Genomic DNA, 27,644 nt, shown 5'->3' on the forward strand with positions numbered 1-27,644 from the left:
CTCTCTCTCTCTCTCTCTCTCTCTCTCTATTGCTGGTATTTTTAATGGATTTAGGGTTGTTAGTTTGCTTTTACTTCTCCAACAGCCACTGTGCTTACTAAAAAGGACACTGATCATATTCTGTTTAACTGTGTCTCCGGAACCTACCACTCTGAGGGGGCATATCTTGGGTGTGTTGTTAAATATTTATCATGTAATGAGAAATAGGTAGGTTAGGGCCAGATCCTAGAGGGTTCTTAGATAGTAATGATTGTAATGAAGTCACTGATAGTTTAAGAACAAAGGAGTCATGTTATTTGAGCTGCCTTTTATAAAGAATAGCAACATTCAAAAAACAAGTCTTATAGGGGGAAACATGTTTGGTTTTGAAAATATGTTTTTTTTTTTTTTTTTTTTGTCTGTCTTGATAAGTTTTCATTAAGTGGTTGGAAATATATTCATGGACTGATTTGTAGCCTGGAATTCAAATGAGAAGCTGAGATGCTGATAGGGATTTGTAAGCCATCAGTGTATGCATGGTGATTTAAACATGGGTGTGGAAGATGAGACAAGATGAGACAAGTAGGAGGAGGATGAGGAAAGAGTCCTGTAGAGTGCAAACATTAGTGAGTTGGATTTTGTAGAAACACATAACAGGAATTGGTAGGAACACTCAAGGAGTAGCAGGAGAACCAGAAGTATGTGTTGTAATGGAACATACAGAAAAGAGGTTGAATATGAAGGCCTATTTGTAGGTATTTATGCTATAGAACTGGCCTGTCTAATATGGGATGGTGGAAATGTTTTATAATCTATATTGTTCTACATGGTAGTCATCGGCCATATGTACCTATAGTGTACTTTTTAAAATGGCTGGTGTGACTGAGGAACTGAATTTTTAAACTTTATTTATTTTGGTAATTTATGTTTACATTTAAATAATCGTTTGTGGTCAGTGGCTATGATATTGAAATAGCATGGCCCTAGAGAGACCACCTAAGATGAAATTGAGAGAAGTCCAGGGAATTTGAACTTCTGGAATTGGAATTTGGTAAGTCAAGGTTTTTAGAATGAATTATAGCTAAGTTGTGACAGATAATGACATGAATGGGGTTCAACAGGTCAGAAAAGTGAGTATGGTTTAAGAATACTCTTTGAAAAAGTTGACTTTTAAGTTAAAGAGAGATTATGGTAAGAGGGGTTATAAGGAGTAAAATGAGGGATGAAAGTACAGAGGGGTTAACTATGCAAGGATGGTGTGAAGGCAATTGATTTAGCAAGTCCTTAGGTGGAAGTGCTGGGTGACGGGAGAGGGTGGGCGGACCTCTGAGACTCATGCATGGCTTGTTGAGTAGATTAGTAATTTGATTAGATTTAGGCTTAGAATCTTTTAAATTATTTAACGGTAAGAGTGGTTTGTAGGAGCTGTAGTAGTAGTGGGGAATGGTAATGTTGCTGTGGCTTAGGTCAACTGAAGGTGACTTGGACAGTTTTTACCTATCAGTTTTTGTTATCTTAATAAAGGAACACAGGGTTGAGACTGAGAGGATCAGTAGTCTGAAATTTACCTTCCTTCCCTGTAAAATGGGAATTAAAGCAATATTTCTTATTTCACAGAGTTTTTGTAATGAAATCTAAGAATGCTTATTTTTGTACTTTAAAAACTGTAAAGTATGGGGGGAGATAATGCATGTGTAGTGTTAGGGAGTATGTGGAAAATCTCTATTTTCTGTTCAATTTTGCCGTGAACCTAAAAACTGCTCCAAAAATTCATCTGTTAAGTAAAACTGTAAAGCATTTCTAAACGTTAATTGCAGGGAGGTGGCATAGTTTCATTTGAACTCAGACTCTGAAGGCAGGAAATCTGGCTTTTTAATCTCACATCTTTTACTAGCTATGAAGGACTAGCAACCGCCTCTGTGTTATTAAGGACAAAATAAGATTCCCTTTATAAACTAAGTAAAAATAAAAGCCCTTTGTAAATGGTGGAGTTCTACATTGTTATTTTCCTAATTGAGGTTTGAGTATATTTAAAATGTAGAGGCCACATTTGTGAGATAGTTGCATTTCTTTGATGAATTTTTTTTTTCATTTTTTTTTTAAAGAAAGTCAAATGCTCATGTTTGATTGTGAGACAAAAAGGAGATTTTTAGTCATAATAATGACAAAGTTGAATCTATTTGAATGCAAGATGAGAACTGGTGATGAGTGGATATATAAATTCTTATAGAAAACTCACTGGATTCACCAAATTTTATTGTTTGCTTTTTTTTCCAGAAGGTATTTCACTAGGGATTTTGAAAAATTAATTTATCGTTACTTTCCCAAAGATATTTGGAGATATTATGTTGTTATAGGAAAAAAAGTTAGAAACTGAATAGAATGGAGTTCTTTAGTAATAAAAAATATTAAAATGGAATCCCCTAAATCATGTTGATATACTTCAGATAAGTTTCAAGAATAAGTTTTTGCAAGTGGGGGTTGCAAGGAATTCGTACAATGCTTTGCTCTCTATTATTTTACACAAAGTCACAATAATATTGAGAGACTTTGAAGAAAATGCCAAGGTTACAGATAACTGTGGCCAGTTTGCTCTGCAGAGAGGTCACAGCTTTTGTCTGTGGCTTTTTTCTGCCCCCTTGTGAATGAATGATTTTGGCTGGAACCTGGAGGGGCCTGGAGAAAGACTCTCAGTGACTTTTCAAAACTCTACCACTCCTTTCATAAAACCAATTCAGGAATTTGTGTTCTACTGGCAGATCATTCGAGTCATATTTCTGTAAGAAGAATAGTGCTTTTCATTTTCATCTTTCTGTTTTTGTTATTATTTTTAATTTGTTTCAGTTTGAAAAAGAGTTTACTGACCACCAAGAAACTCAGGCTGAATTGCAGAAAAAAGAGGCAGAGATTAATGAGCTTCAAGCAGAGCTACAAGTTTTTAAATCTCAGGTAAAATTCCACTCCGAGTGAATTTGGGTATTAAAAACACAGTGAGGGAGCAAAGGTTATGTTATATCTTCATAGCGTCAAAATGTTTAAACTTTAATTTTGCTTGTATATTTTTATAGCATTATTTATATGTACTTCTGTTTTGCTTTTTTTGGTCATTTTTTTCTATATGTGTATATATCTAAGCTTTTACTAATTATTCTGCTTTCTTATGTTTTGTTTGGATTTTGTTCCTAATGTCACATGTTTCCTAAGTAATTAAGCATAAAGAGTAAGAAAATCTTTTACTCTCAGATTTGTTATTCATCACTGATCTTTATCCCACTACAGGAAATTATTGCTCAAGCTATTTATTTTTCAAAACCTTCAGCCTAGGGGTCCCTTGCAGTAAAAGATAACCTCTAGCTGAATGAGAACATTTTCTGATAATTTTTCAATTTCCAAAGTAAACAGATTTAAAACATGACAAAAAGAGAGTAAATCTGGATTATGAAGCAGATAGCTCCCATGCACCCTCTACACATAAAACATTTAGATAGCAAGAAATACGTCATCTGCATGCTGTATGTTGATGTAAGTAAGGAGGTAGAATATTCATAGCTAAATTTCTTCATGTAGATTTACGTACGGGATGATGAGCAATAAGTATAGTTTTGCTATTTTGCTTTCATCTTAATTTATGGTTATGTTGAAATAGTCTTAGGTATACTGTATCCTCTCTTATTGGCAATTTTGTTTTCTTTTAAATGCTTAGTGGATAGTTTTGTTACTGAGGCTGTCTGGAGATACCTTAAGAGATAGCTATCTGTTAGTATTCAATTTGAGAAAAAAATTAAAATCTCCTATCTACAAGAAAATTATTCTCATTCATCTTCATTCGTTAGTCCTGCAAGAGGGAAGTATCACATTTTATTGAATTTTAAAAAAAATCTTTCCCATATGGCTCCTTGTCTCTCATATTGAAAGAAACATTTGATTGTGTCTGTACTTCAGACTGAGTTATAGACAATGGCTGAAATATATATGACAAGTTTTTCTTGGTTTGGGCTAATGTAAATTTAAGAACTTTCTTTTCTTTTTAATTATATTCAGTTGAAGGTTTATTTGTAAATCTTCTCCAGAAAATTCCAGTTTATAAAAAATGTATCCACCATTTTTGGATAAGTTATTGCTGCATAGTGCTTTTATATGAAATGGGAATAAGTATATGTTTTGAAAGTGAGATTAAATCAAGGAATCTCCTAAATTGTTTCAAATTGTATGCAGTGATGACAATTGTATGCAGTGATGACCCATGTTTATGGCTATGAGAAGAAAAGCTAGAATTAGATACTTAATATTGGCCACCATATGTTCATGTTGGAACAACTGGCAAATTCTTTCTTTGGATGCTGGTTTATTTCTTATGAAATGAGGACATTTATCTTAAGATCCTTCTTTTTGTTCAAAGCTATGCTGACTATGAAGAGTATGAGTAAAATATGTTCTGTTATCTATGATTTAATTCCTTTGCTCCTGTAGTCTCTTCACAACCAGGTACTTTAGGTGCTGGAGAGACATAGTGATGAGCCGATAGTCACAGTGTCTGGCCTCCCAAACCATATCTTCAAGTCAGTCTTCACACTTTATCAAATGAACTATTCTAGAGCAGAAATTCCGCCATATCTTTAAGACACTGATAGTTAATTATCAAATACATTCAAAGGGTGGTACCATCTTTGAACACAGCAACCCAGATTACCACTGAACTGGTTTTTCTTTATACTTACTGGTTTTGATAAGGCATGCTTTTGATTTGTGGCCTCAACTTCTTTTATAACACTGTTTTCTTTGTCATGATTTCAGACGTCATTGATTTCAAGCTTTTATACATGGTCTATTTTTCATAATTGTGCCATGAAAATTTAAAATTATGTAACATTTATTAAATGCCCACCATGTGAAAGGCAGTTAGAATTGAAGTTTGTAATTTCAAGAAGCTAATCATATTACAAAAGTTATTTATTAACCCAGAATATCTTCTTTGTTGCCATCGAAATGCATCTGTTAAATTCTTATTATGCCATGGAAACATGAGGACAAAAGTGACCAGTGGACACAGGCGGTTCTTTTTCACCCCTGATTTTACCTTGCTTCTCTGTGGCGTTTGATTCTGCAAAGCAGCCTTTTAGGTGGTACTCTCTTCATTCATGGTTTTTGACCCTGTGCTTGGCTTTTTCTCTTCTTGTCTTTCATGCATTTATCCTATGCATTTCTTCCATAGCTATCATGTACCAGTTACTGCTTTAGGTGCTGGGGAAAGAGCAGTAAATAATACAAGATAGTCACCTCATCAAGCTTATAATCTGTCAAAGAGATAAATGCTAATGATTCCTTAAATAAATTAACACTTTTGATAAGAGCTATTGAAAAGTACAAGGTGCTATGAGTGTATAATGAGTGGTCAGATAAGGCTTTCCCAAGGAAGGGAAGCTTGGGTAGCTCAGACTGAAGAGGCTAATAGGAGATGGTCAGGTGAAGAGAATGTTCCAGGCAGAGAGGGAGCAGCATGTACAAGGGCCCTGAAATTAGCATGAGGTTGGCACATACATGGAATTAGAAGAAAGTCACCTGCAAGACCAGATGGCAAGGACCAGATCACGACATACTTATATAGACCCTATGAAGAATTTTAATTTGTTGTTGTTGTTGTTGTTTTCTCAAATGCATTAGGATACCATTGAGAAGATCTGAGCAAAGGCATGATGTGGCAATATCATTTAAGTCCTTTTTTTGAAATCTTATTTTTTACTTATCACTTAAATGGTTGCGTTCCATAGAACTCTGTGCATAGACCCTTTGTCATGCTACATATTCTCTCCATACTGTGAGTGAACTTCTCTGCTTCCCTGACTTCAACTGTTCTCCAGAGACCACTGATTTTCAAATCTTCTAGATCCACATACCCATTTCCCTCCTGGACATTTCTACCTAGATGGTCATAACTGCCTCAAAACAGGGAATTATACTTCTGGCAATTATGTTTTTATGAGGAAAAAAAACCCTGCAATCTTAAATTAGAAGAAAAATTGTTGGAATTTTGAATTTTGGTTAAACCATATGAAATTACTGATATGTAATTATTTTGGTTTAAATGAATACCTTATTTTTGAGCAAAGTGTATATTTACAAGTTTTTTAGACATGTTCTTAGTTATGTCTCATTGTTTTTTTTCTCCAGTTTGGTGCCTTACCAGCTGATTGTAATATTCCTTTGCCTCCCTCTAAAGAAGGTGGAACCGGCCACTCAGCACTTCCTCCTCCGCCTCCATTGCCTTCTAGTGGAGGGGTGCCGCCTCCACCCCCTCCCCCACCACCTCCTCCACTTCCAGGAATGCGGATGCCATTCGGTGGTACTGTGCCTCCACCACCTCCCCTGGGATTCCTTGGAGGACAAAGTTCTCCTCTACCAACCCTGCCATTTGGGTTGAAACCAAAGAAAGAATTTAAACCTGAAATTAGCATGAGAAGATTGAATTGGTTAAAGGTAAAACAAATTAATAGAGGAAAATACTTTTACCTAGATCTAAATCTAATTTTGGATTTGCATATACATAATTTCTAATGGAATTTAATTTATACGTAATTTAATTTATATATATGTAATTTCTAGTGTCACTAATCAAAGTGATTAGTGACAATAAAATAGCGTTTATTTATTTATTTTTTTTCTTCCTTAAAGTATTAGGATAAAGCCCTTTGATATTGACCAAGACTTTCTGATTTATAAATATGGTGAGAGTTGATGTTGTTCCAGTGGAATGTGATTGGTAATTAAGTTGATAATTAAGTATTATTGCAGTGAATCCTATGTTTATGAAGCATTTCTCAAAAAAAAAAATGATGGTGTTCCTAGGAAATTTTCTCTATTGATAGATGTTGGGAAAGTGTTAACTAGTTGTCAGAAGCTAACGTCTAGTCAGATCTTAAGAATTCAGATTCCTGCAGAAAAATGGTTTTATGGTAACAGAAACATGGAAAATGCTGTATAATGTATCCTGCCCTTCAAGATGTATATAGTGCAGGTGAGGATTGTTAAAGACTATGAGAAATGCAATTGAGAAGAAGCTAATTAAATCATATTTCAAATCCTCAACTATTGGATCATGGAAGCGTTTTCTTCCTAATAAGACCTTAACATTCTGCAGAACTTGTATCTCGTTGAACACACTTTGGGGAAAAATCTTACAGATACGACTTTATAAATTTCTGCTGGCAGCTATGATAGTCTATGCTTGGCCTCGGACGGGTCAACACTCACCTATTTATGAATCAGTCTTTTCTCTGATTGTAGATCAGACCTCATGAAATGACTGAAAACTGTTTCTGGATAAAAGTAAATGAAAATAAGTATGAAAATGTGGATTTGCTTTGTAAACTTGAGAATACATTTTGTTGCCAACAAAAAGGTAAGTTTTTGATTATTTATTAATTTATTATAATTTATTGATTATAAATTATTATTTAATTTGATTTTAGAATTTTAGCATGATGTTTTTTACATACTAATTTTTAGAAAACATTGGTTTTTGAATCCTGTACATGATATTTTTACATTCCTAATGGGCAAATAAATGGTATAATGAAATAAAGTGCTTAAAAAGTAAATTCTGTTTTAAAAATACAAAAGGTTAATATAAAATTTTGATTATTAAATTTTCTATATAATATTATTTTTGAAGATATTCCATTGGGATAAATTAGACTTTTGTAAAAGAGGACATTTTCAGAGACAGTTTTGGCATGAGAATGTCCTTTAGTTTGAAAAATAGAAAAACAAAATGTGTGCTTTCTTTTAGTTAGAATTTTACTACCCTTTAGTAGTATAGTGACTCGGGGGGCTAGGAGAGGGATAGCATTAGGAGAAATACCCAATGTAGATGACGGGTTGATGGGTGCAGCACACCACCATGGCACATTTATAACTATGTAACAAACCTGCATGTTCTGCACATGTATCCCAGAACTTAAAGTATAATCCAAAAAAAATTACAGTGACTATCACATAATTTAATTAATTGCTATGAGTCACATGGGACAGAAATATCGAATTTAGAGTGTCTTAAAAGTTAGCTTGAAAGAGAAGTATCTGAGTAGATTATATGATCTTTTCATTAAAAGCAATGGCATTCATTTTCCAGAATGTTTTGTGATAGGTTTTACCTATGCAGTGTGATTTTTAAAAAATTGTTTAGATATTACGTAAGTCTAAAAGTTGAACTTATTTCATCCAATTTCGTGGACCTGCTACTTACATTTCAAGACTGATCTCCACAAAGAATTTTTAAGTATTATATAAAACTTACATTTTAGATCTGTAGTGCAAAACACTTAGATCAATCATTACCTTTTAATTTTCCAAAAGAACTTTTTCACTGTAGACTTATGCCACCTATATCCCTGGGCTCATAGAACAAAGGAAGACGTGGCAGGGAGAGATTGTACTGGATGGATACAGGTCAGAGACCTTTGTGTAGAGGGTTGAGTTGACTTCTTAAATGTTGACTGTTAGCCAGGCACCATGCTAAATGCCTTATACATCTGATTTAACTTGAGCACAGCAGCCAAAGAAGGTTGGCAGATATTTTAAAAATGTATTTGCATGCCTTTGAATGACTTTCTGAAAGATTAGAAACTCTTTCTAAAAGGTGATTGTAAATTAAGAAATTCTTAATGTAAATTAGAAACTCTCTCTAAAAGGTAATTGTAAATTAAGGTAATTTTCTAGAATTTGGTAAATCAAAAACCGTTAACAGATATTTTTGAGTACCATTTATCCTGACTAAAATATTAAAAATGGTATATTTTTGGTCTTTGAACACAGGGAGAATTTTCTCAGCAAGCTCACCCTAGTAAACTTGTGAATAAGATTTTAATTTTGCCTTTTGATTATGGAGGATCAAAATTTTCTTTGAATAAGATTAGTGTACTCTTCTGGCAATCAAGGAAAATATATGGCAGTTAAAATTTGTATTTACATGTAAAACACTTCAGAATTTCAGATTTCATTATCTGGAATTGATTAGTTTTCCTTTTGCTTTCCTAGTAGGTACAAATGGTGGTTCCTAAAAACTATTTAAGTAATGCTGCCATAGAGCTACTCTCTCTTTTTTTCTCCTTACTCTGATTACTTTCTTAATTAATGAGGCTCAAAAGGGAAACTTGTTAGCATGTCTTTAATTTAGCTGTAGTGTTAGCCCTAAATGAAATAATTGGACCTTTAAAAAATTCTTAAGTCATCTAACTTTAGCCTTGAGCTTCAAGGTTGAAAAAAAAATGATATATTTGCTGAATCTAATAGTAGTTAGAAAGATTAAGGTGAAAAGGGATCAGTTTTTGCATACTCCTTATTTCCATCTCTCTCTGCCTTTCTATTGCTGGTCCTTTGGCCTGGAATCTTCACTTGACTTAGAGGCTGGCAGAGGACTATGATACCTTCTGTTTCAACTCAACTCAAATGCTGCTTTGTTTTTTTCTGTGACAGTAGATGACATTTCCAAGGGGAACACAAAAGGTGGGGAAGCCCAGGGTTGTGACTTAGAGCAGTGCTAACATTTGTCAGTGGTAAGCAGAGATGAGCTGTAAAGGTGGCTATTTTTTTGAGACTTCATTTTAAAGGATAATTCCTAGAAAGCATTATTTGAGGAGTCCTAAGAATGCTTTTTGGCATTTCTGGTCGTCTGGCAATCAAGGAAAATACATTGCAGTTAAAATGTGTATTTACATGCAAAACACTTCAGAGTATTTTATAGGAAAGGTCAGTCATTGCTACGTTCAGAGAAACAGTATTTTATATTGCCATTTAATAGGAAAGATCAGAAAGGAAGGAAAGAGAAAGAGGTCCAGAGAGCTTAGACAAGACTGGTCAAGTAGACAGGTTGCTCTTTGTGGTCTCTATTCGCGGCCTGGCTGCTGAGGCATTGAGTCCAAATGTTACATTCACTTGTTCCCCTGACTCCAACATACTTCATTTGAATCAATTTTGTAATTGCTGCATAATTCAAAATTATGGCCGGGTGCAGTAGCTCCCGCCTATAATCTTAGCATTTTGGGAGGCCGAGGTGGGTGAATCACTTGAGGCCGGGAGTTTGAGACCAACCTGGCCAACATGATGAGACCCCCATTTCTACTAAAAAAAATTAAAACAAAAACAAACAAAAAAAAACCAGCCAGGCATGGTGGTGCACACCTGTAGTTCCAGCTACTCCGGAGGCTGAGGCATGAGAATTGCTTGAACCTGGGAGGCAGAGGTTGCAGCGAGCCAGGATCATGCCACTACACTCCAGCCTGAGCAACAGAGTAAGACTGTCTCAAAAAAAAAAGAAAAAAAAGAAAAAAAAACCCAAAACAAAAGTAAACCCGGTCACTTAAATATTGTTCATTCCAAGGTGAAAATCCATTTGTCTTTCCACCCTTTAGCAAGCCAGTGTGAGAGATAGAGGCATTGGCTGCTGGCTGATTTTCATAACAACCAGGCGGGGAAGGATGGTAATTACTGAAGAACAGTGGGTTTTTTAGAGAAATGGCATATCTCTGTTTTTTATTGCAGTAGTAACTGTTTGGACTGAGAATCAAGGCTATTTCTTTGATTATAAAGAAGGATATTCTGTCCCAGGCATTTAAATGATAGATGCCAATCCTTTGTGCTTCCCAAGCATTCAAAATAGGTAGTAAGAACAAAGGAACTGAATCTAATCATTTAAAGAGATCCTTAAAGATTTCTCTCATGTAGCCTTTATTTGTTGTCAAATAAGTGGGTTTTTTTTCTTACGGTAGACACTACTTTAGGTTTTCAGGACTTTTAATGGTTAGACCACTGGGATTTACAGGTCTAATACATTGAGAGCTGGAAAAGGAGCTAATATCTATTGCACATACATGATATATCAGTGCCTGAGCTGGGTTGTCTTCACATTATCTTATTTAATCTTTACTGTATCTCAGCTGAGATCTTTTCTTCTGGTCTGCTGACGGCAAAACAATTCTGACTTCTTGCTATACTGTCCTGCTCTACCTACGTTTACACTACCAAGATATTCTTGATAAGGGCTTGGATATTTCCTCTTAATTCCTGTTGCCTTTTATTACATTCCTACTTTTATTTTTTTTTTCCAATTAGATCTTACCTATTCTGCTTTTTAAATTAATCTTTGTGACCATTTATAACGCTTCTGTGGGAAAGTACCTTGTGCCATATCTGTAGAGGAATAGGAATCCTCTCTAATCCTTTTCCTGTGAAAAATCAGTAATTTTTTCCTGATTCACTTACATCATTTTCTTTTATACTTTATTTTGCTGTTAAGTAATTCACTTTGGTTTTCTTGATTCTCTCTTGTAAGTTTTTAGGATACATCTCAGCTTTCTATATTTTAAATTATTCTGGAAATATATATAGACACTTTTCCAGATTATCTTTTTTCTTTTTCTCATACCTCCTCTTTCATATCTTCCACTTTTTCTTATTGGCTACCACTGTCCCACTCAACAAATATTTATTGGGTGCATATTGCATGTTGCGCCTCGTGCTGGACACTGGGGATGCCAGCATGAATAAGGCAGGCGTGCTTCCCATACTCATGTTGCTTTTATATTCCTGATGAAATTCAGTCAAGCTCTTAGTTGAAGCATAATAACGAGGAGTGGAATAACAAATGCTGATTTTGATTTTAGAAAAGACTGACATATTTTACTAAATTCAGCTTCTGTTAAGACTTAACAAGGTTATAAAAGAACATTGTTTATATTTCTCTCTGAAATTTAATCATAATATTCACATATTGAACATTTGGTATCATCAAAATAATGCTAATGACCTGTGTGTGTGTGTGTTTTTTTTTTTACCAGATTGGAAGCATCTGTTGGTTAATTTTTACAGACTGTTGGAAAATAGATTAGAGTATACTAACAGGTTATTGGTGTTGGATTTGTCAAGTAAAATTAATATTAATTACTTTCATTATTCACAAACTGTTAACTTAATAGGGATTAAAGGGCTTTCTGAAAGTATATGAATAGTCTAATTCACTTAGACTAATTTATTATGAAAATGTGGTTCCACAATTGTTAGCTTTCTGAAGTAATCATATTTTATAACAGGTACGTCATACTTGCCAGATAGGGCCCATAAATTGGTTTATAAATTATTTCTCAAGTGAATAGTTATGGCATATGGAAAAAATTAATGGATTATCCACTTAAAAACAAATCAAGCTTAGATTTCTTACATCATAGTTCAGTGGACAAAGAATTGAGGTAGTAAGTGATAAACATGGATTATCCCTGCAACTTGGCTGTGTTCAAGATGTTGCATTGTATTTGAAACATAATGTATTCCTCTGTACAAACAAATGTGTATAAAAATTTTGAAACTACCTAACAAGGGTACATTAAGGTGAACACATAGAAATATGTTTATTTATTTATTTTTGGAATACATGCTAATAAAGAGATGATGCCAAAATAAATGGAACATGTTTTATACATAGTAAAGTTTTCTGAAAATAACAGAATATTTCACAGATGCTAATTTGGAAGATTGGGGAGAGAGTCGGTAGAGAATGAAATATTTCTCTAGGGACGTATCATTTGGTTCTTGTCTGTGGCTGAATCTCAAAAGTACTAAAGAATTAAGGAAATTATGAAATAGGTCAAGAATATCTTATCTTCTCATTAAAGGATCTCATTGTTACCAGTTACAGTATTTTCTCTGTTGAGGTGCTGAAGAAATGGGAATTTATTTTGAAAGCTTTCGAGAAATGGGAACTAAAGAGAGAGGCTAAAGAAAGTGGATTTATTTAGCTTGGAGCCACAGAAGACTTGCAAGTCCACCAAATGCTTTGGTTAAATGCTTAGTTACAGCATATCTTTGGTATAGTGCGGTAGAAATTTATGCATTGTAACGTCTGTACAGTATGCAAGAAACATGTCTATTTTGAATCCCTATAGACATGTTTCTTGCATACTGTACAGATGTTACAAACAGAAAGAGAGGAAACTAGGGTGTATGTGTATTGGGGTGTGTACGTACATACACATAGCTTTTTCTTTCTTTTTTCTACTTTCTTACTTCTACTGGAGAAAGGAATGATATTAGGGTAATGGATTTGACTGGAGTCACTTGACTAATGGTAGATTGGAGGATACTGTTTCTTTTCCATTTTACAAGTTGACCTTGATATTTTAATATTGGTAGTAAGTTCTTAGTGGTGTGTCTATAGCTATCATCCCTTAACAAAATTATAAAGTTGTTACATTTCATTGTTGTTATCTCACACCTTTTGTCTCAAAATTTATCTTACATTTTCTCTATCTTCTGCCTTACTCTCCATTTCATCAGGGCAATTCTAGTTGCCCTCCTATTGCTTAAAGTGCACTTCCCTATTTTAGGCAGTTCTTTGCCTTATCTGCATCATGTTCTGTCATTCAGGACTCCCACTCAAATTAGTGCTTGTTATTAACCACCTGGAAATTTAAATGAGGCTTATCCTTCTGAATGCTCTCTTGTAATCTTAAAGCATGAATAACATTTTGAGGCTGGGCACAATGGCTCATGCCTCTAATCTCAGTGCTTTGGGAGGCCAAGACAGGAGGATTGCTTGAGGCCAGGAGTTCATGACCAGCGTGGGCAATGTATTGAGACCTGTCTCTACAAAAGTAGACATTGGGTGATAGAGTGAGACCCTGTCTCTATTTAAAAAGAAAAATTTGTAAATGTAGCTATTCACATACCTATTCTCCCCCTTCCCCTCCCCCTCTCCTTACATATACTGTTTGCCTGGCTAGCAGATGGAATCATCTAGAGTTAGAATGGTAACCTGATACCATCCTTGGAACACAGGAAGAGAATAGGGTCAAGATAGGAGAGTCAGAAGTAGACACAGGGTACTTCTTGCTGGATTAAGTGCTATATAGCAATTTGGTATTAAATAAATAGTATAGCAAATAAATGGTATAAATATAGTAAATAGTGAATTCTATATAGCATTTTGATGTTAAACAGTGTAGTATATTCTTAGAAAAATCTGTATAAAAATAACTTTATTATATATTTTAGAACCTTGAATTTCACAATTTAGATTTTTAGGTGATTATGCATTCATGTGTTTAGGTAAGCTATTTAACCTCAAGGTTAAATCATTTGGGCATATGATCTTATAATGTATTCTGTGCATTAAATAGAAGCTTTCACATGTTTGTTGACATCTAAGTAGGTAAGCCAGGTTAGAGACCTTTTGTTACCACAGCTTTCACTTGTTGAAGTTCATCTCTGTATCTTAAAAGAATGGATGTTTCAAAGTCAGACACTTTATCCCAGAATTCTTAACTTGGGGTCTGCAGTTAGAATTCTGGGGTCTGAACTTGGATAAGAAAAACAATCACATACTTTAACCTCTAATTGAAATTTAGCTTTTTCTTCAATTATAGGCAACAAACATAGCAGTACCTATTAAATTTCCATGAGTACAGTTCATATATACTTTCAAAATACATTAGAATTATTTTAGTTAAGTTGAAATATCATTTAAAATGATCAGTATTTCAAAATTAGAGTAGTTATTAGACCTGCAACTAGATCTTGTTATTTAATTCATTAATAAAGCAGATTTTGTTGATTGGTTCCACCTGGAAGCAGACACGGAGATGTTGGAGTGTGTGTGTTTTTTTAAGGGTCAGGATGCAAGACTGGGCAGGTAAAACCTTAGACCATGGTGCAAACCTGACAAATTCTCAGCCAGTCTAGCTAGGAAGGAGCTCTGGAACAAATGATGCTCTGGAACAAATGAGGGGAGTCTCTCATTGGGCCCTAGTGGCAGTCATTACTACTTGTGCCAGGCTCAGCCATAGGCTGAGGGCTGCCCAGGAGGAGTGTGGCCTGGACTCAAAAGTTAAGGAGGATTCTAAAGTTGCTAACAACTTGAAGCCTGTCAGCTAAATGCACTCCTTGCAACTGAATGGAAAGTTCTTCCTAAATGGAGATCTGAGCAGCACATCTACATTGCTTCCTCACATGTGTATTACTATTTCATAAACTGGTGTTTAATGCATTTTGATAGCTCCTTTCAAGTATAATTTGCTTCCTTTGAAATCCTAAATATTTTTGTTTATGCATTTGAAAATACTATTTTGAGAAAGGGTCCACTTCTTTGACTCTCAATGGAGTCTTTGGTAAAAAAAAGCTTAAGAATTAATTCAGACTCTCTCATTTACACAGTAGTGAAAGTGAAGTAACATCAAAGACCTGGGCCTGAGCCTGGGCTTAACTGCTGCCTATTTAAATTTATGTTGCCTTTTTTTTTTTTTAATTCAAGAAACCAATACATGTAATGAAATATTTCATCTAACTTAGAATAATGTTTTAAGGCAATTTTAACATCAGACTGTCCATTTTTGAATCTCACTCACTTTAACAGACTACTATAATGCATTTATTAGTAAAAGTATACTTAGATCAAATCTGGACAAAATATGAAACTCATTAATTAGATGATAATAAAACAACATATTAATAATGTATTTTTTACTAGTCAAATGTTTGCTTATGTTACTTTATTTGCTCCCAGAAACATTTATGTGAAAGAACCAAGACAGATGTTGTATACATTTATATGTAAGAAAGTTACATTCTTTGGTGAATTTCAGCTAAAAGAATCAGCCACTCTAAAGGGAATACAGATCCAAGTCTAAAGCCATTGGTCTTTGTGCTATGCCATGCTGCTTCTCTGATTAAAAGAAATCCTATTATGTTTTATTTAAAGTGCTCTGCTTTGATTTAAAATAATTTTCCTCTCATCTCCTGCCACCTTACCACTGCCCCACAGCAGTTCACCCTCATTCCACAATTTATATTAAAGGCTTTAAAAACTTGTCGTTTTTTATTAAGACCATCTTTCATCATTTGGTACCTCTATTCACTTCTGTAAGTATTTGAGCTGTAAATACTAACACCATGCTGTGTAACATACACGCGAAGTGAGGGACGTTGTGGAGCCCACCCTACAAGTGTGTGACCCTGGCTTTTACAGCTGTAGTTTCTTTCCTCTATAAAATGGGGGATATACTACCCATCTCATGAGGTTATTGTGAGGATTATGTAATGCATATTGTAAAGCATCTTTTGCAGTGCCCAGCTCATTGTAGTTGCTCAGGAAATGTTAGCTGAACTTAAATGTTGAGAATACAGAACTCATTTCAACTTATAAAATTTTGTGTATCATCTCTGAATCTTCCACAGTGTAACAAGTTAAATGGCCTATGTTCACTGTAGCCTTGCTTTCAAGTGAAACTTTCTAAATCATGAAACTACTGTGTTAACTGACCTATGTTAATGGCCACTTATGGAGACTACTGTAACACTAGTTCATACCATTAACTTTAGAAAATAATAATAGATTATTCTGTATATCTAGTTTCATTTTTATGTATGTCTTAAATGTCAAGTGCTTCATTAAGTTTCTTGAGACAGGGATTTGTTGAATCAGGAATAAATATAAAGCTCTTTTTTATTTCCTGATTTTTTTTTTCCCCATGACTTCTTTCCTTTCAGTTGATGACTCATTCATGGAACTGGGGCCAAATCTCATGTTTGAAATTTTATGAGATTTGAAAGCTGAAATTCTAAACTTTGCTTTTCTTGTTGTGATTTCAGTTTTAGAGCATTGAACTGGTGACTTTGGGGGTGATCTTGTAAAGCTCATTCACTCTCTTATAAAATATTACTTGTTTTTGCTAATAATTCATTATTTTTGACAGTGATTTACATTTTCAGAGATTAGTGAGGATGGTAGAGATGGCTCAATACAATTATGGACCTGGGTTGAATTAAGGCATAGAGAACCTTTATTTGATAGGCAAATAAGAATGCCAGATAAAGTGTATGACTAAATTCTCTGAAGGGTTTGCAGGAGGCATGATAACTTTTAGTGTTTTTAGTTTCATAGATTGCTAGCAGAAGGTTCGGAAGAGTGATAATTTTTTAGGAATGGATTACTCCCTTTTTTCTCCTCCATTTGTGTGGTACAAGCTAATAGAAATTAGTTGGGTGAACCATATGTCATTATACCATTTTGACAATCGAAACCTTCACATGGTTCAACTAAATATTCATTTTCTAAACTGCTGACAAATTATTAAGGGAATACATAAAGAAATGTCTTTTGTTTTTAGCTTAAATGAAAGTGAGTATTTATACTTCTCTACTAGCTTGACAGGTAATAGATGAGGAGGACAGAACTCTTGAAGTGAAAATTATTCAACTCAGAATATGACTTACAGCCCCCAAATCTGTGATTGGGGAAAAAAAAAAACTTAGAATTTTACATTCTGTATTAGTGTATATAAATCAGTCCTTTCTTGTGAATCAGTGAGGAAACTTGCCTGCAGGGAATGGTTAAAACAAGAAGTCTGGTGGTTGGTGGTCCTAGAGTTGGCTAATTCAACATCCCAGTGATGTCAGAACTCTAGGTTAACTTCTCATCTATTTTTCTTAGCTTTCCCTTCAATTTCAGCTTAACTTAGCTAACAGAGACTGGAAGAATCATTATGCTCACAAATGGGGTTTGTATTAGTTTTCTATTGCTGCTATAACACATTACTACAGATTTAGCAGCTTTAAAAATGCAAATTTATTATCTTCCAATTCTATAGAAGTCCAGTATGGGTTTCACTAGTCTAAAATCAACAGGACTGTGTTCTTTTCTGGATGCTCTGGAGGAGAATATGTTTCCTTGCCTTTTCCAGTGGCTAGAGGCCACCCACATTCCTCAGCTTGTGGTCTCCTTCCTGTATCATCAAAGCCAGCAACAGCAGAGCAAGTCATCTTGTTACATCTCTCTCGCCTGGCTTCCATGATTCCATCTCCTTCTCTAACTCTGATCTAACCTACGAAAGATTCTTTTAAAGACTCACATGGGATTAAATTGGGCCCACCTGGATAATCCATTCTGCTTGTCCCCCATCTCAGAATCCTTAACCTTGATCACATGTGCAAAGTTCCTTTTTCCATGTGAGGTAAATTATTCACTGGGTCAAGAAATGAGGACATGGATATCTTTGGCAATGAGGGCTGTGGAACAACTCTATGCCATAAAATTGCAGTGTTTCACAGGATACTTGGGTGTGAAACGAACATTATTTATGTTATGTCACTTTCTTTTAGCTTGCATTCCTTTTATAGGAATGCCATTTTAAGAGTCCTGGGGCATTTTGACTCAACTTTTTAAATCATTTATTCTCTTCACAAAATGTTTATTGAAGACTGAGTGCAGTGGTTCACACCTGTAATCCCTGCACTTTGGGAGGCTGAGGTGGGTGGAGCACCTGAGGTCAGGAATTTGAAACCAGCCTGGCCAACATGGTACAACCCCGTCTCTACTAAAAATACAAAAATTAGCTGGGTGTGATGGCGGGCGCCTGTAATCCCAACTATTTGGGAGGCTGAGCCAGGATAATCACTTGAACCTGGGAGGCAGATGTTGCCGTGAGCCGAGATCGTGCCATTGCTCTCTAGCCTGGGAAACAGGAGTGAGACTCCGTCTCAAAAAAAAAAAAAAGTTTATTGATGTTTAGATCTATATCAATCACATTAACATACGTTTTTGTCCCCATAGCCAAATATGCCTTTCTAGATTTTTAGGAAAAATTCTTATATTGTATTTTCTTAAGTACCAGGAAACATTTTTTCCCTTCTTTGTCAAAATGTTATATTTAATTAATGTGCATCAAGTATCATAGCGTATATTTTGCAGTTTGTAATATATACTACTAATTTCATTTTTTTTCTGGGAGATAAATAAATTATATGTATTTTTATTTCATATATCTTTTTAAACCTAGAAATACTTTCTATAAACCTAGAGTAAAGAGCCACTGGCATTTAAAAACATTTTCTGTGACTCTCACTACTATTTAAGATTGAAAGAGAAACTATTTCTAATCTAGAAAAAAATTTATTAACTTTTAAAAGATAACAATGAAACTAAATTTCCTTATCTTAAAGTTTATATTTTAAAACATGAATTGTTACTCGTTTTATGATGTTTCACAACATATTTTTACTTGAATATTTCTGTTCATGTGATAGAGACTCTGGGAATAGAGACCTTTTCCCCATTCAAATGTTACTCAGACCTAATAATGGACATGAATATATATAATTTTATCATAATATGGAAAATATATTATAATTACATATTTCAATGGATAATTTAAAATACAGTATATAAAGTTTATTTTAATTGGAAAAACTTCATCACTGAGGGAAATCACATTTTTCAAAAGATCTCTTGCTGTGACATTTCACACAAAATAAGCCATTTATTTTAATTTAATTGTTGGCTCTTAGTCATTTTCCATTCCACTCTTCTATCATCATATTACCTTAGACTCATTCTTCCTGAAGCAGGGCTGTTCTTTCTCGTTTAATCTTATTTTCTTTTTCATTAGAGAGCCAATTATTTTTCAGGGTTTCACAGGTCACAGTGGGACAGTTTGGCTTTCTGTTCCCCTAGCATAAGATTCAACCCAGGAGAGCTAAAATAGCCAATGGGATAATTGTGTTTGTTTTTAAATGAGGGGTATTAGTCTTTAGAGCTTTTATGTTTTTCTATTTTAAAATTAGGCTTTTTCTGAATATTTTGTTTTTCCAAGTTTTATTTTACTTCATTTTGTATCTTCTGTATCTGTATATACATAAATGACATTTTAAAATTGACCAATTATTTGTATTTTCATTAAATACTTTTGCAGATTCAGCAGTTTTTCAGTACTAATAGCAAGAAAAACTACAGTTTGTGTCAGCTTCAGCATGGTAACTGTAATCGTCTGTTCTCACGCTGCTAATAAAGACATGCCTGAGACTGGGTAATTTATAAAGAAAAAGAGTTTTAATGGCCTCACAGTTCCACATGACTGGGGAGGACCCACAGTCATGGCAGAGGCAATGGAGGAGCAAAGCCCATCTTACATGGTGGCAGGCAAGAGAGCATGAGCAGGGAAACTGACCTTTATAAAATCATCAGATCTCATGAGACTTATTCACTATTATGAGAACAACATGGGTAAAACCCACCCCCATGATTCAGTTACCTCCCACTGGGTCACTCCCACAACACGTGGGGATTATGGGAATTAAATTCAAGATAAGATTTGGATGAGGACATAGCCAAACCATGTCATTCCGCCCCGGTCCCTCCCAAATATCATGTCTTCATATTTCAAAACCAATCATGCCTTCCCAACAGTCCCCCAAAGTCTTAACTCAAAAGCATTAACTCAAAAGTCCACAGTCCAAAATCTCATCTGAGACAAGGCAAGTTCCTTCCACCTATGAGCCTGTAAAATCAAAAGCAAGTTAGTTACTTCCTAGATACAATGAGGGTACAGGCATTGGGTAAATACACACATTCCAAATGGGAGAAATTGGACAAACCAAAGGGTCTACAGGCCCCATGCAACTCTGAAATCCAGCAGGCGGTCAAATCTTAAAGCTCCGAAATGATCTCCTTTGACTCCATATGTCACATCCAGGTCACACTAATGCAAGAGGTGTGTTCCCATGGCCTTGGGCAGCTCTGCCTCTGTGGTTTTGCAGGGTACATCCCCACTCCTGGCTGCTTTCATGGAGTGGTGTTGAGTGTCTGTGGGTTTTCCAGGTGCATGGTGCAAATTGTCAGTGGATCTACCATTCTGGGGTCTGGAGGACAGTGGCTCCCTTCTCACAGCTCCACCCAGCAGTGCCCTAGTGGGGACTTTTTGTGGGGGCTCCCACTCACATTTCCCTTCCACACTGCCCTAGCAGAGGCTCTCCATGAGAACTTCATCCCTGCAGCATGCCTCTGCTTGGGTATCCTGGCATTTCTATACATCCTCTGAAATCTAGGTGGAGGTTCCCAAACCTCGGTTCTTGACTTCTTTGCACCCACAGTCCTGACACCATGTGTAAGCTGCTGTAGCTTGGGGCTTGCACCCTCTGATGCAACAGCCCAAACTGTACCTTTGCCCCTTTTCGCTATGGCTGGAACACAGGGCACCAAGTCCTGAGACTGCACGAAGCAGCAAGGCCCTGGGCTCAGCCTACGAAACCATTTTTGCCTTCTAGGTCTCCAGGCCTATAATAGGAGTGGCTACCATGAAGACTTCTGACATGCCTTGGAGATATTTTCCCCATTGTCTTGGTGATTAACATTTGGCTCCTCATTACTTATGCAAATTTCTGCAGCTGATTCGAATTTCTCCTCAGAAAATGGGTTTTCTTTTCTATTGCATCATCAGGCTGCAAATTTTTTGAACTTTTATGCTCTGCTTTCATTTTAAACATAAGTTCCGATTTGAAACCATATCTTCATAAATGAATAAAGCTGAATGCTTTTAACGGCACCCAGGTCACCTCTTGAATGCTTTGCTGCTTGGAAGTTTCTTCTACCAGATACTCTAAATCATCTCTCTCATGTTCAAAGTTCCACAGATCTCTAGGGCAGGGGCAAAATGCTGCCAGTCTCTTTGATAAAACATAGCAAGAGTCACCTTTATTCTAGTTCCCAAAAAGTTCATCATTTCCATGTGAGACCACCTCAGCCTGGAGTTTATTGTCCATACTACAATCAGCATTTTGGTTAAAACCATTCAACAAGTCTCTAGGAAGTTCCAAACTTTCCCACATTTTTCTGTCTTCTTCTGAGCCCTCTAAACGATTTCAACCTCTGCCTGTTATCCAGTTCCAAAGTTGCTTCCACATTTTTGGGTATCTTTACAACAGCACCCACTCCCTGCAGTGCCAATTTACTGTATTAGTCGCTTCTCATGCTGCTAATAAGGATATACCCGAGACTGGGTAATTTATAAAGAAAAAGAGGTTTAATTAACTTACAGTTCCACATGGCTAGGGAGGCCTCACAATCATGTAGGAATGCAAAGGAAGAGCAAAGGCATATCTTACATGGTGGCAGACAGGAGAGTGTGTGCAGAGAAACTGCCCTTTATAAAAATATCAGCTCTCATGAAACTTCTTCACTATCATGACAATAGCACGTGAGAAACACATCCCCATGATTCAGTTACCTCCCCCTGGGTTCCTCCCATGATGGGATTATGGGAGCTAGAATTCAAAATGAGATTTTGGTGGGGATACAGCCAAACCATATCAGTAATAATGGTTTCAAAATATAATTTTTCATATATAAAAATACATATGTACACATACAAATGCAAATATATATCAAAGTGTGTGTATATATATATGAAAGAATATTCCATAAACCAGAAAATCTTAAGTTGAGTAATCATTGGATTGTTTCATTTGTTATTACCTTGATATGGTTTGTCTCTGTGTCCCCACCCAAATCTCATTTTGAATTGTAATTCCTGGTGTTGTAGGTGGGGCCTAGTGGGAGGTGATTGGATCATGTAAGTGGTCACTGATGGTTCAGCACCATCCCCTTAGTGCTGCCTCATGATTGAGTTCTCATGAGATCTGGTTGTTTAAAAGTGTGTAGCAACTTCACCTTTGCTCCCTTTTCTTCCTGCTTCAGTCATATAGGATGTACTGGCTTCCCCTTTGCCCTTCTGCTATGATTGTAAGTTTCCTGCCCTCTCTACAGCCTATGGAACTGTGACTCAATTAAACCCCTTTTCTTTACAAATTACCCAGTCTCAGGTGGTTCTTTATAGCAGTGTGAGAATGGACTAATACACACCTATATTATTTAATAAGATAGTCAAATGTGGAGAAGTCAACTAACCACCTGACATGATCATCCCCTGTCCACTTTTGTATCTCTGTGGTATCCATTATTAAGACAGTTGTTTTTTGAATATGTTCTTGATGAATAAGCCTGTCTTACAACCATAATAACCCAAATTTTAGCATTATTTATGATTATATTAGGGTTATAAGGCCAGAGCAACTGTTGGAAGCGAAAGGGAATGAGATAAAGGAAGTGACTTACAAGTTAAAGGAAAAATGAGTGCTTTGCATAATAACCCCAGGGATGGTTCCCAGTCCTCACATTTGTATTCAAGGCTTTTGCCTTGTTTTAATGTAAGAGGCTGAGACTCAGAAATTAAAACTCTGGCCGTCAAGGTTACATTATTAGAAAGGAGTTGAGAATCGAGAATTTACTTTTTGACTCTATAACTTTTGTTCTTTGCTCTCTATCCTGTTCACAGACATTAGAGAACAGGAGGGAGGGAAAGGCATGAGAGCATACTGTGGGTGCATCTTGAAGAACCTTATGCATTGGTATGGAATTGACCTTGGTGTCGGGAACCCTGACTACTTGTACAGCACAGTTACATCTCCTATTTTGCCTTATTTTGTTTCTTGACACTTAGAAACAGTGATAGCCTTTCATTTATTACATACTTTCTTCAAATGCTTTTTAAAAAAATAGATTCCAAATTGCTCTTTTCATATTCTTTTTTAAAGACAATAATGCAAACTATCTTCAGATTTGTGGTCATGAGAAATATCACATTTGTCATATCCTGTGTATGCACACATACAAAAAGATTAAAAAGAAAAGGGACTTCTCAGTCCGGCATTTGTAGCCTTCTGTAATCAGGTCTAACTTGTGTATCTAGCTATTTTCTCCTTGTTACTTTTCTGCTCTACACATCCTATACTCCAGTAACATTGGTCTACTTTTTCTCTAAATTGGGCTTTGCATTTCATTGCCCCTTTCTTTTGTCCTTGGCATTTATGCTTGAGTGTTTTAATTTGTAATCCTTACCCATTCTTTATCTCCTACCAAAATTCCTATTGGGAGCTGTTGCTGACTGACTTATAGTACGTCTTTCATCAGGCATTGGAGAGCCCACCTGGATTCTGCCCCTGTCCTCCACATTCCATGTAGTTCTCTTTCTACTTTCAAACAATTGAGCCCTTTTTTCTCAGTACCTAGAAAATGCTGAAGCTTTTGGAAACATTTTGTTCTCCTGCTCCTTGGCTCGCCAACTTCATTTCCTATTACCTCTCTTTCAGTTCTTTCACTTCAACCATACTAGGCAACCTTCATGATGTACCGCAGACATGCCGGGTTTACTCTTGCCTTGGGCTTTTCCCTGCCAGGAACATTCATGCTCCAGATATCTGCTCCATAAGCCCCTTACTGCGTTCAAGTCTTGACTCAAATGTCGCTTTCTCAATGAGGCTCCTACACTCAACTCCCAGATTAATCCTGCCATGTTTTTCCTTTGTCCTCACCCCATCCCCATTTTCTCTACCGTGTTGTAGTTTTCATATTATTTATCTCCTTCTAACATATTGTTAGTTACTTATTTATTCAGTATGTTATCTTATTCTCTTTCGACTCCCACTGGAATTTAAGCTCTTTTACTAAAGAGCTCTTTGTTTCATTTACTGATGTATCGCAAGCACCTGGAAGTATGCTTGGCACATATAGGCACTGAATGTTTGCTGGATAAATGAATGCTTTTTCATTTCTTTAAAGCAGAAATGCAATAATTTCAACCTCCTCAAGCAAACTGTCTTTTTTCATTTTAAGCAAATGGGAATTTTGGAAGGAGAGTAGAAATATTTAAATGATCTAGATTCCAATTAACTCTGCCACTGATGACTTTAGCTCTGAGTGAATAGCAGACTCTTTTGTAAATTAGGTTAAAAAAATTCAGAGAGTAATGATGGTGGTTGAGAGTGGAATAAGTTCAGGACCTAGATGCTAAAATGATTCACCTTTTTTTCCCCTTCTGTTTTAGCAGCAAAAAGTAAGAAGGAGGAAAGTAAAAATTGTAGGTAAATTCTGTATTATTGTTGGATGCACCCTGATTGCTGTCTACAAACCAGGAGCAACTAATAGCAAACATACTTTAACACTTTTTGTAGGTATTTTTCCTGAAAATTGCTCCTTTGTTTGGTGTTGATTTTTGTTAAATTGTAATAAAATTTATATCACATAAAATTAACAATGAATAATTGTGGCCTTTAGTACAGTCACAGTCTTGTACAGTCACGACCTCTATCTAGTTCTAAAACATTTTCATCATTCCAAAGTAAAACCCTGGACCCCTTAAGCAGTCTCTCCCCATTATCCACTTCCCCTAGCCCCTGGCAATCATCAGTCTATTTTCTGCTTATGAATTTATGTGTTCTGGATGTTTCATATCAGTGGAATCACACAGTATATGACTTACTGTATCTGGCTTTCACTTTACATAATTTTTTTGAGGATGCATTGTAGCATGTGTCAGTACTGTATTTCTTTTAGTGATTGAATAATATTTCATTGTATTTTTATACCATGATTTGTTTATCCATTCATTCACTGGTGATTCTGCCTTCTGGCTATTGTGAATAGTGTTTCTGTGAACATTGGTGTACATGTATTTGAATGCCTGTTTTCAGTTCTTTTGGATAAATACTTTGGATTGGAATTGCTGTATTATTTGATAATTCTATGTTTAACTATTTGAGGAACTGCTAAGCTGTTTGCACACTAGCTGAATCATTTTACATTCCTATTAGCAATGTGTAAGAGTTCTAGTTTCTCCACATCCTTGCCCACACTTGTTAGTTTTCATTTTTTATAGGTGTTGATTTTAAGCTTTAAAAACCTCAAAATTTTACTGAAAATGATGCTTTTATAAAACTTTGATGAGACATAACAGAAAATCAAGTATATTGACTCTTATAGAAACTAATAAAGTCTTTAAGTAGGGAAATATGAAGATCAAAATAGTATTTAATTACGAAGTTTGTTGAGTAAATAGTGGCAGAGGATTCATAAATGTGACTGAGAAGCTTGCAATTTTACATGAAAGATAGATGTGTTATAGGTAATACAGTATACAGTATTATGTATGTCTGTTTTAGTTCATTCTCACGCTGCTGATAAAGACATACCTGAGACAGGGTAATGTACAAAGGAAAGGTTCAATTGACTCACAGTTCAGCATGGCTTAGGAAGTCTCAGGAAATTTACAATCATGGCAGAAGGGGAAGCAAACACGTCCTTCTTCGCATGATGTCAGGAAGTGCTGAGCAAAGTGAGGAAAATGCCTTTTATAAAACCATCAGACCTTCTGAGAACTCACTCACTATCACAAGAACAGCATGAGGGTAACTGCCCCCATGATTCAGGTACCTCCCACTGGGTCCCTCCCACGACATGTGAGGATTATGGGAACTACAGTAGGAGATTTGGGTGGGGACACAACCACACCACATCAGTGTCTTAATAGTTAAGTACACATAAACCATTACTTATGTATTTCATTGAGATTATATAAAGATTGTTCACCTAACTAAGCTGCTATAATTTATTCATTAGAAAATAATTATGTTACAGAGAATTTAGAAAATTGATGAAAGAAAAAAATAGCACCCTAAACTCCAATACTCTATTCAGTTTCATCGTAGAATTTGGATAAATTTCCTTTAAGCTTTTCAAAACTTTTGTTTTCTAGTAGTGTTTATACTTCTAGGATAAATAACAATATATGTACATAGTTATTTCCACATATTTCTCATGCTATTAAATAGCCTTTGTAATATCTTGACCGATCATATAGTATTACATTTAGTCATTATGTCACAGCTATTAAGTATATTTAAAAACTTGTTGATTTTAATTGGGATAATTAGAAAAGTATCATGAAGGAGATAGCATCACCTTGCTCACCCCATATACTTCATTTCTTGGCTTATGTGTCATCTTCTTTGGGAAATGACTTCTGTTACTTCTCAGCTTGGCATAGATTTTGTGATTCAACCCCACAGTGCCTTTTATTTTTCATTTATAGCACTGGTTTGTAATTCTAATGAATTTCTTAGTTGTGTGAGTAGTTAGGAACTATGTCTTCTGCTTACTCTACTCCTTTTACTCACGGCAGTGTCTGATGTTTATCATTGCTTAATAAGCTTGTTGGATGGATGAGTGAATGTACAAATAAGGAGAGGAAGTCAAGAGTGTGAACAAAGGCACTGAGACATGTGCTGCTGGGATACTTGGGGAAATATGTAGACTTGGGAGCTAAAGATCAACAATGAAGTATACTGCACTGGGTTTGAAAATGAGAAGATATATATGGGACAATGTCACTGGAAGATGAACCTAGAAAGAGTTGTGTTTACATTAGGGAGGTCTTTATATGCAAAATCTAGACATTTATATTTTCTTCTGTCACTTACGTTTGTAAATAATTTAAAATATTAAATTATATTGTCACAAAGTTTTAAATGTTTTGAATAGAGACATAACATTATAATCTTGTTTTAGCATGACACCTTAGTATCACACAGCTCTGGGTTGCAGTAGGTAAAGTCCAGAAGCTGGAATATCAATTAAGAGACTACTTTTATTACCAAGGGCATTGGTGATGAATTTATGAATCTAGGTTATTTCCATGGGAGTACATTAGATATAAAAGCTCTTTGAGGAAGTACGATCCACAAGGTTTAGACAATCGTTAGCTGGTAGATTTTGGGAAGAAAGCAGAGCATGGGATGATTTAGGATTATAGAGTGAATCAAGCTGGTGTCTGTAGATTTTAGGCTAAAGACAAATGGGGTTTATTTTTATCTCCTTGACTCAAGATACTGTTATGGATCTCCACTACAGATTATAAGTTGGCAACATTTTTTTATACAAGACTGAATAGTAAATATTTTTGTAAGTCATATGGTCTCTGTCACAGCTACTCAGCCGTGCTATTGCAGTGTGAAAGCAG

At 35.5% G+C, this 27,644-nt stretch overlaps 1 protein-coding gene across 3 annotated transcripts in view; it reads left to right on the forward strand.

The window, feature by feature from the left end:
- DIAPH3 (diaphanous related formin 3) overlaps nucleotides 1–27,644 on the forward strand; it is a 517,788-nt gene that overhangs the window by 190,605 nt on the left and 299,539 nt on the right. For all 3 annotated transcript variants that reach the window (XM_030922410.1, XM_030922411.1, XM_010368580.1), the window contains 3 exons: nucleotides 2,824–2,928; nucleotides 6,148–6,453; nucleotides 7,261–7,375. In XM_030922410.1, the coding sequence (XP_030778270.1) occupies nucleotides 2,824–2,928; nucleotides 6,148–6,453; nucleotides 7,261–7,375 (526 nt within the window). The remainder of the gene's footprint in view (nucleotides 1–2,823; nucleotides 2,929–6,147; nucleotides 6,454–7,260; nucleotides 7,376–27,644) is intronic.

Source organism: Rhinopithecus roxellana, chromosome 18, assembly GCF_007565055.1.
Source record: "Rhinopithecus roxellana isolate Shanxi Qingling chromosome 18, ASM756505v1, whole genome shotgun sequence".
In the NCBI taxonomy this organism is placed as follows: Eukaryota; Metazoa; Chordata; class Mammalia; order Primates; family Cercopithecidae; genus Rhinopithecus; species Rhinopithecus roxellana.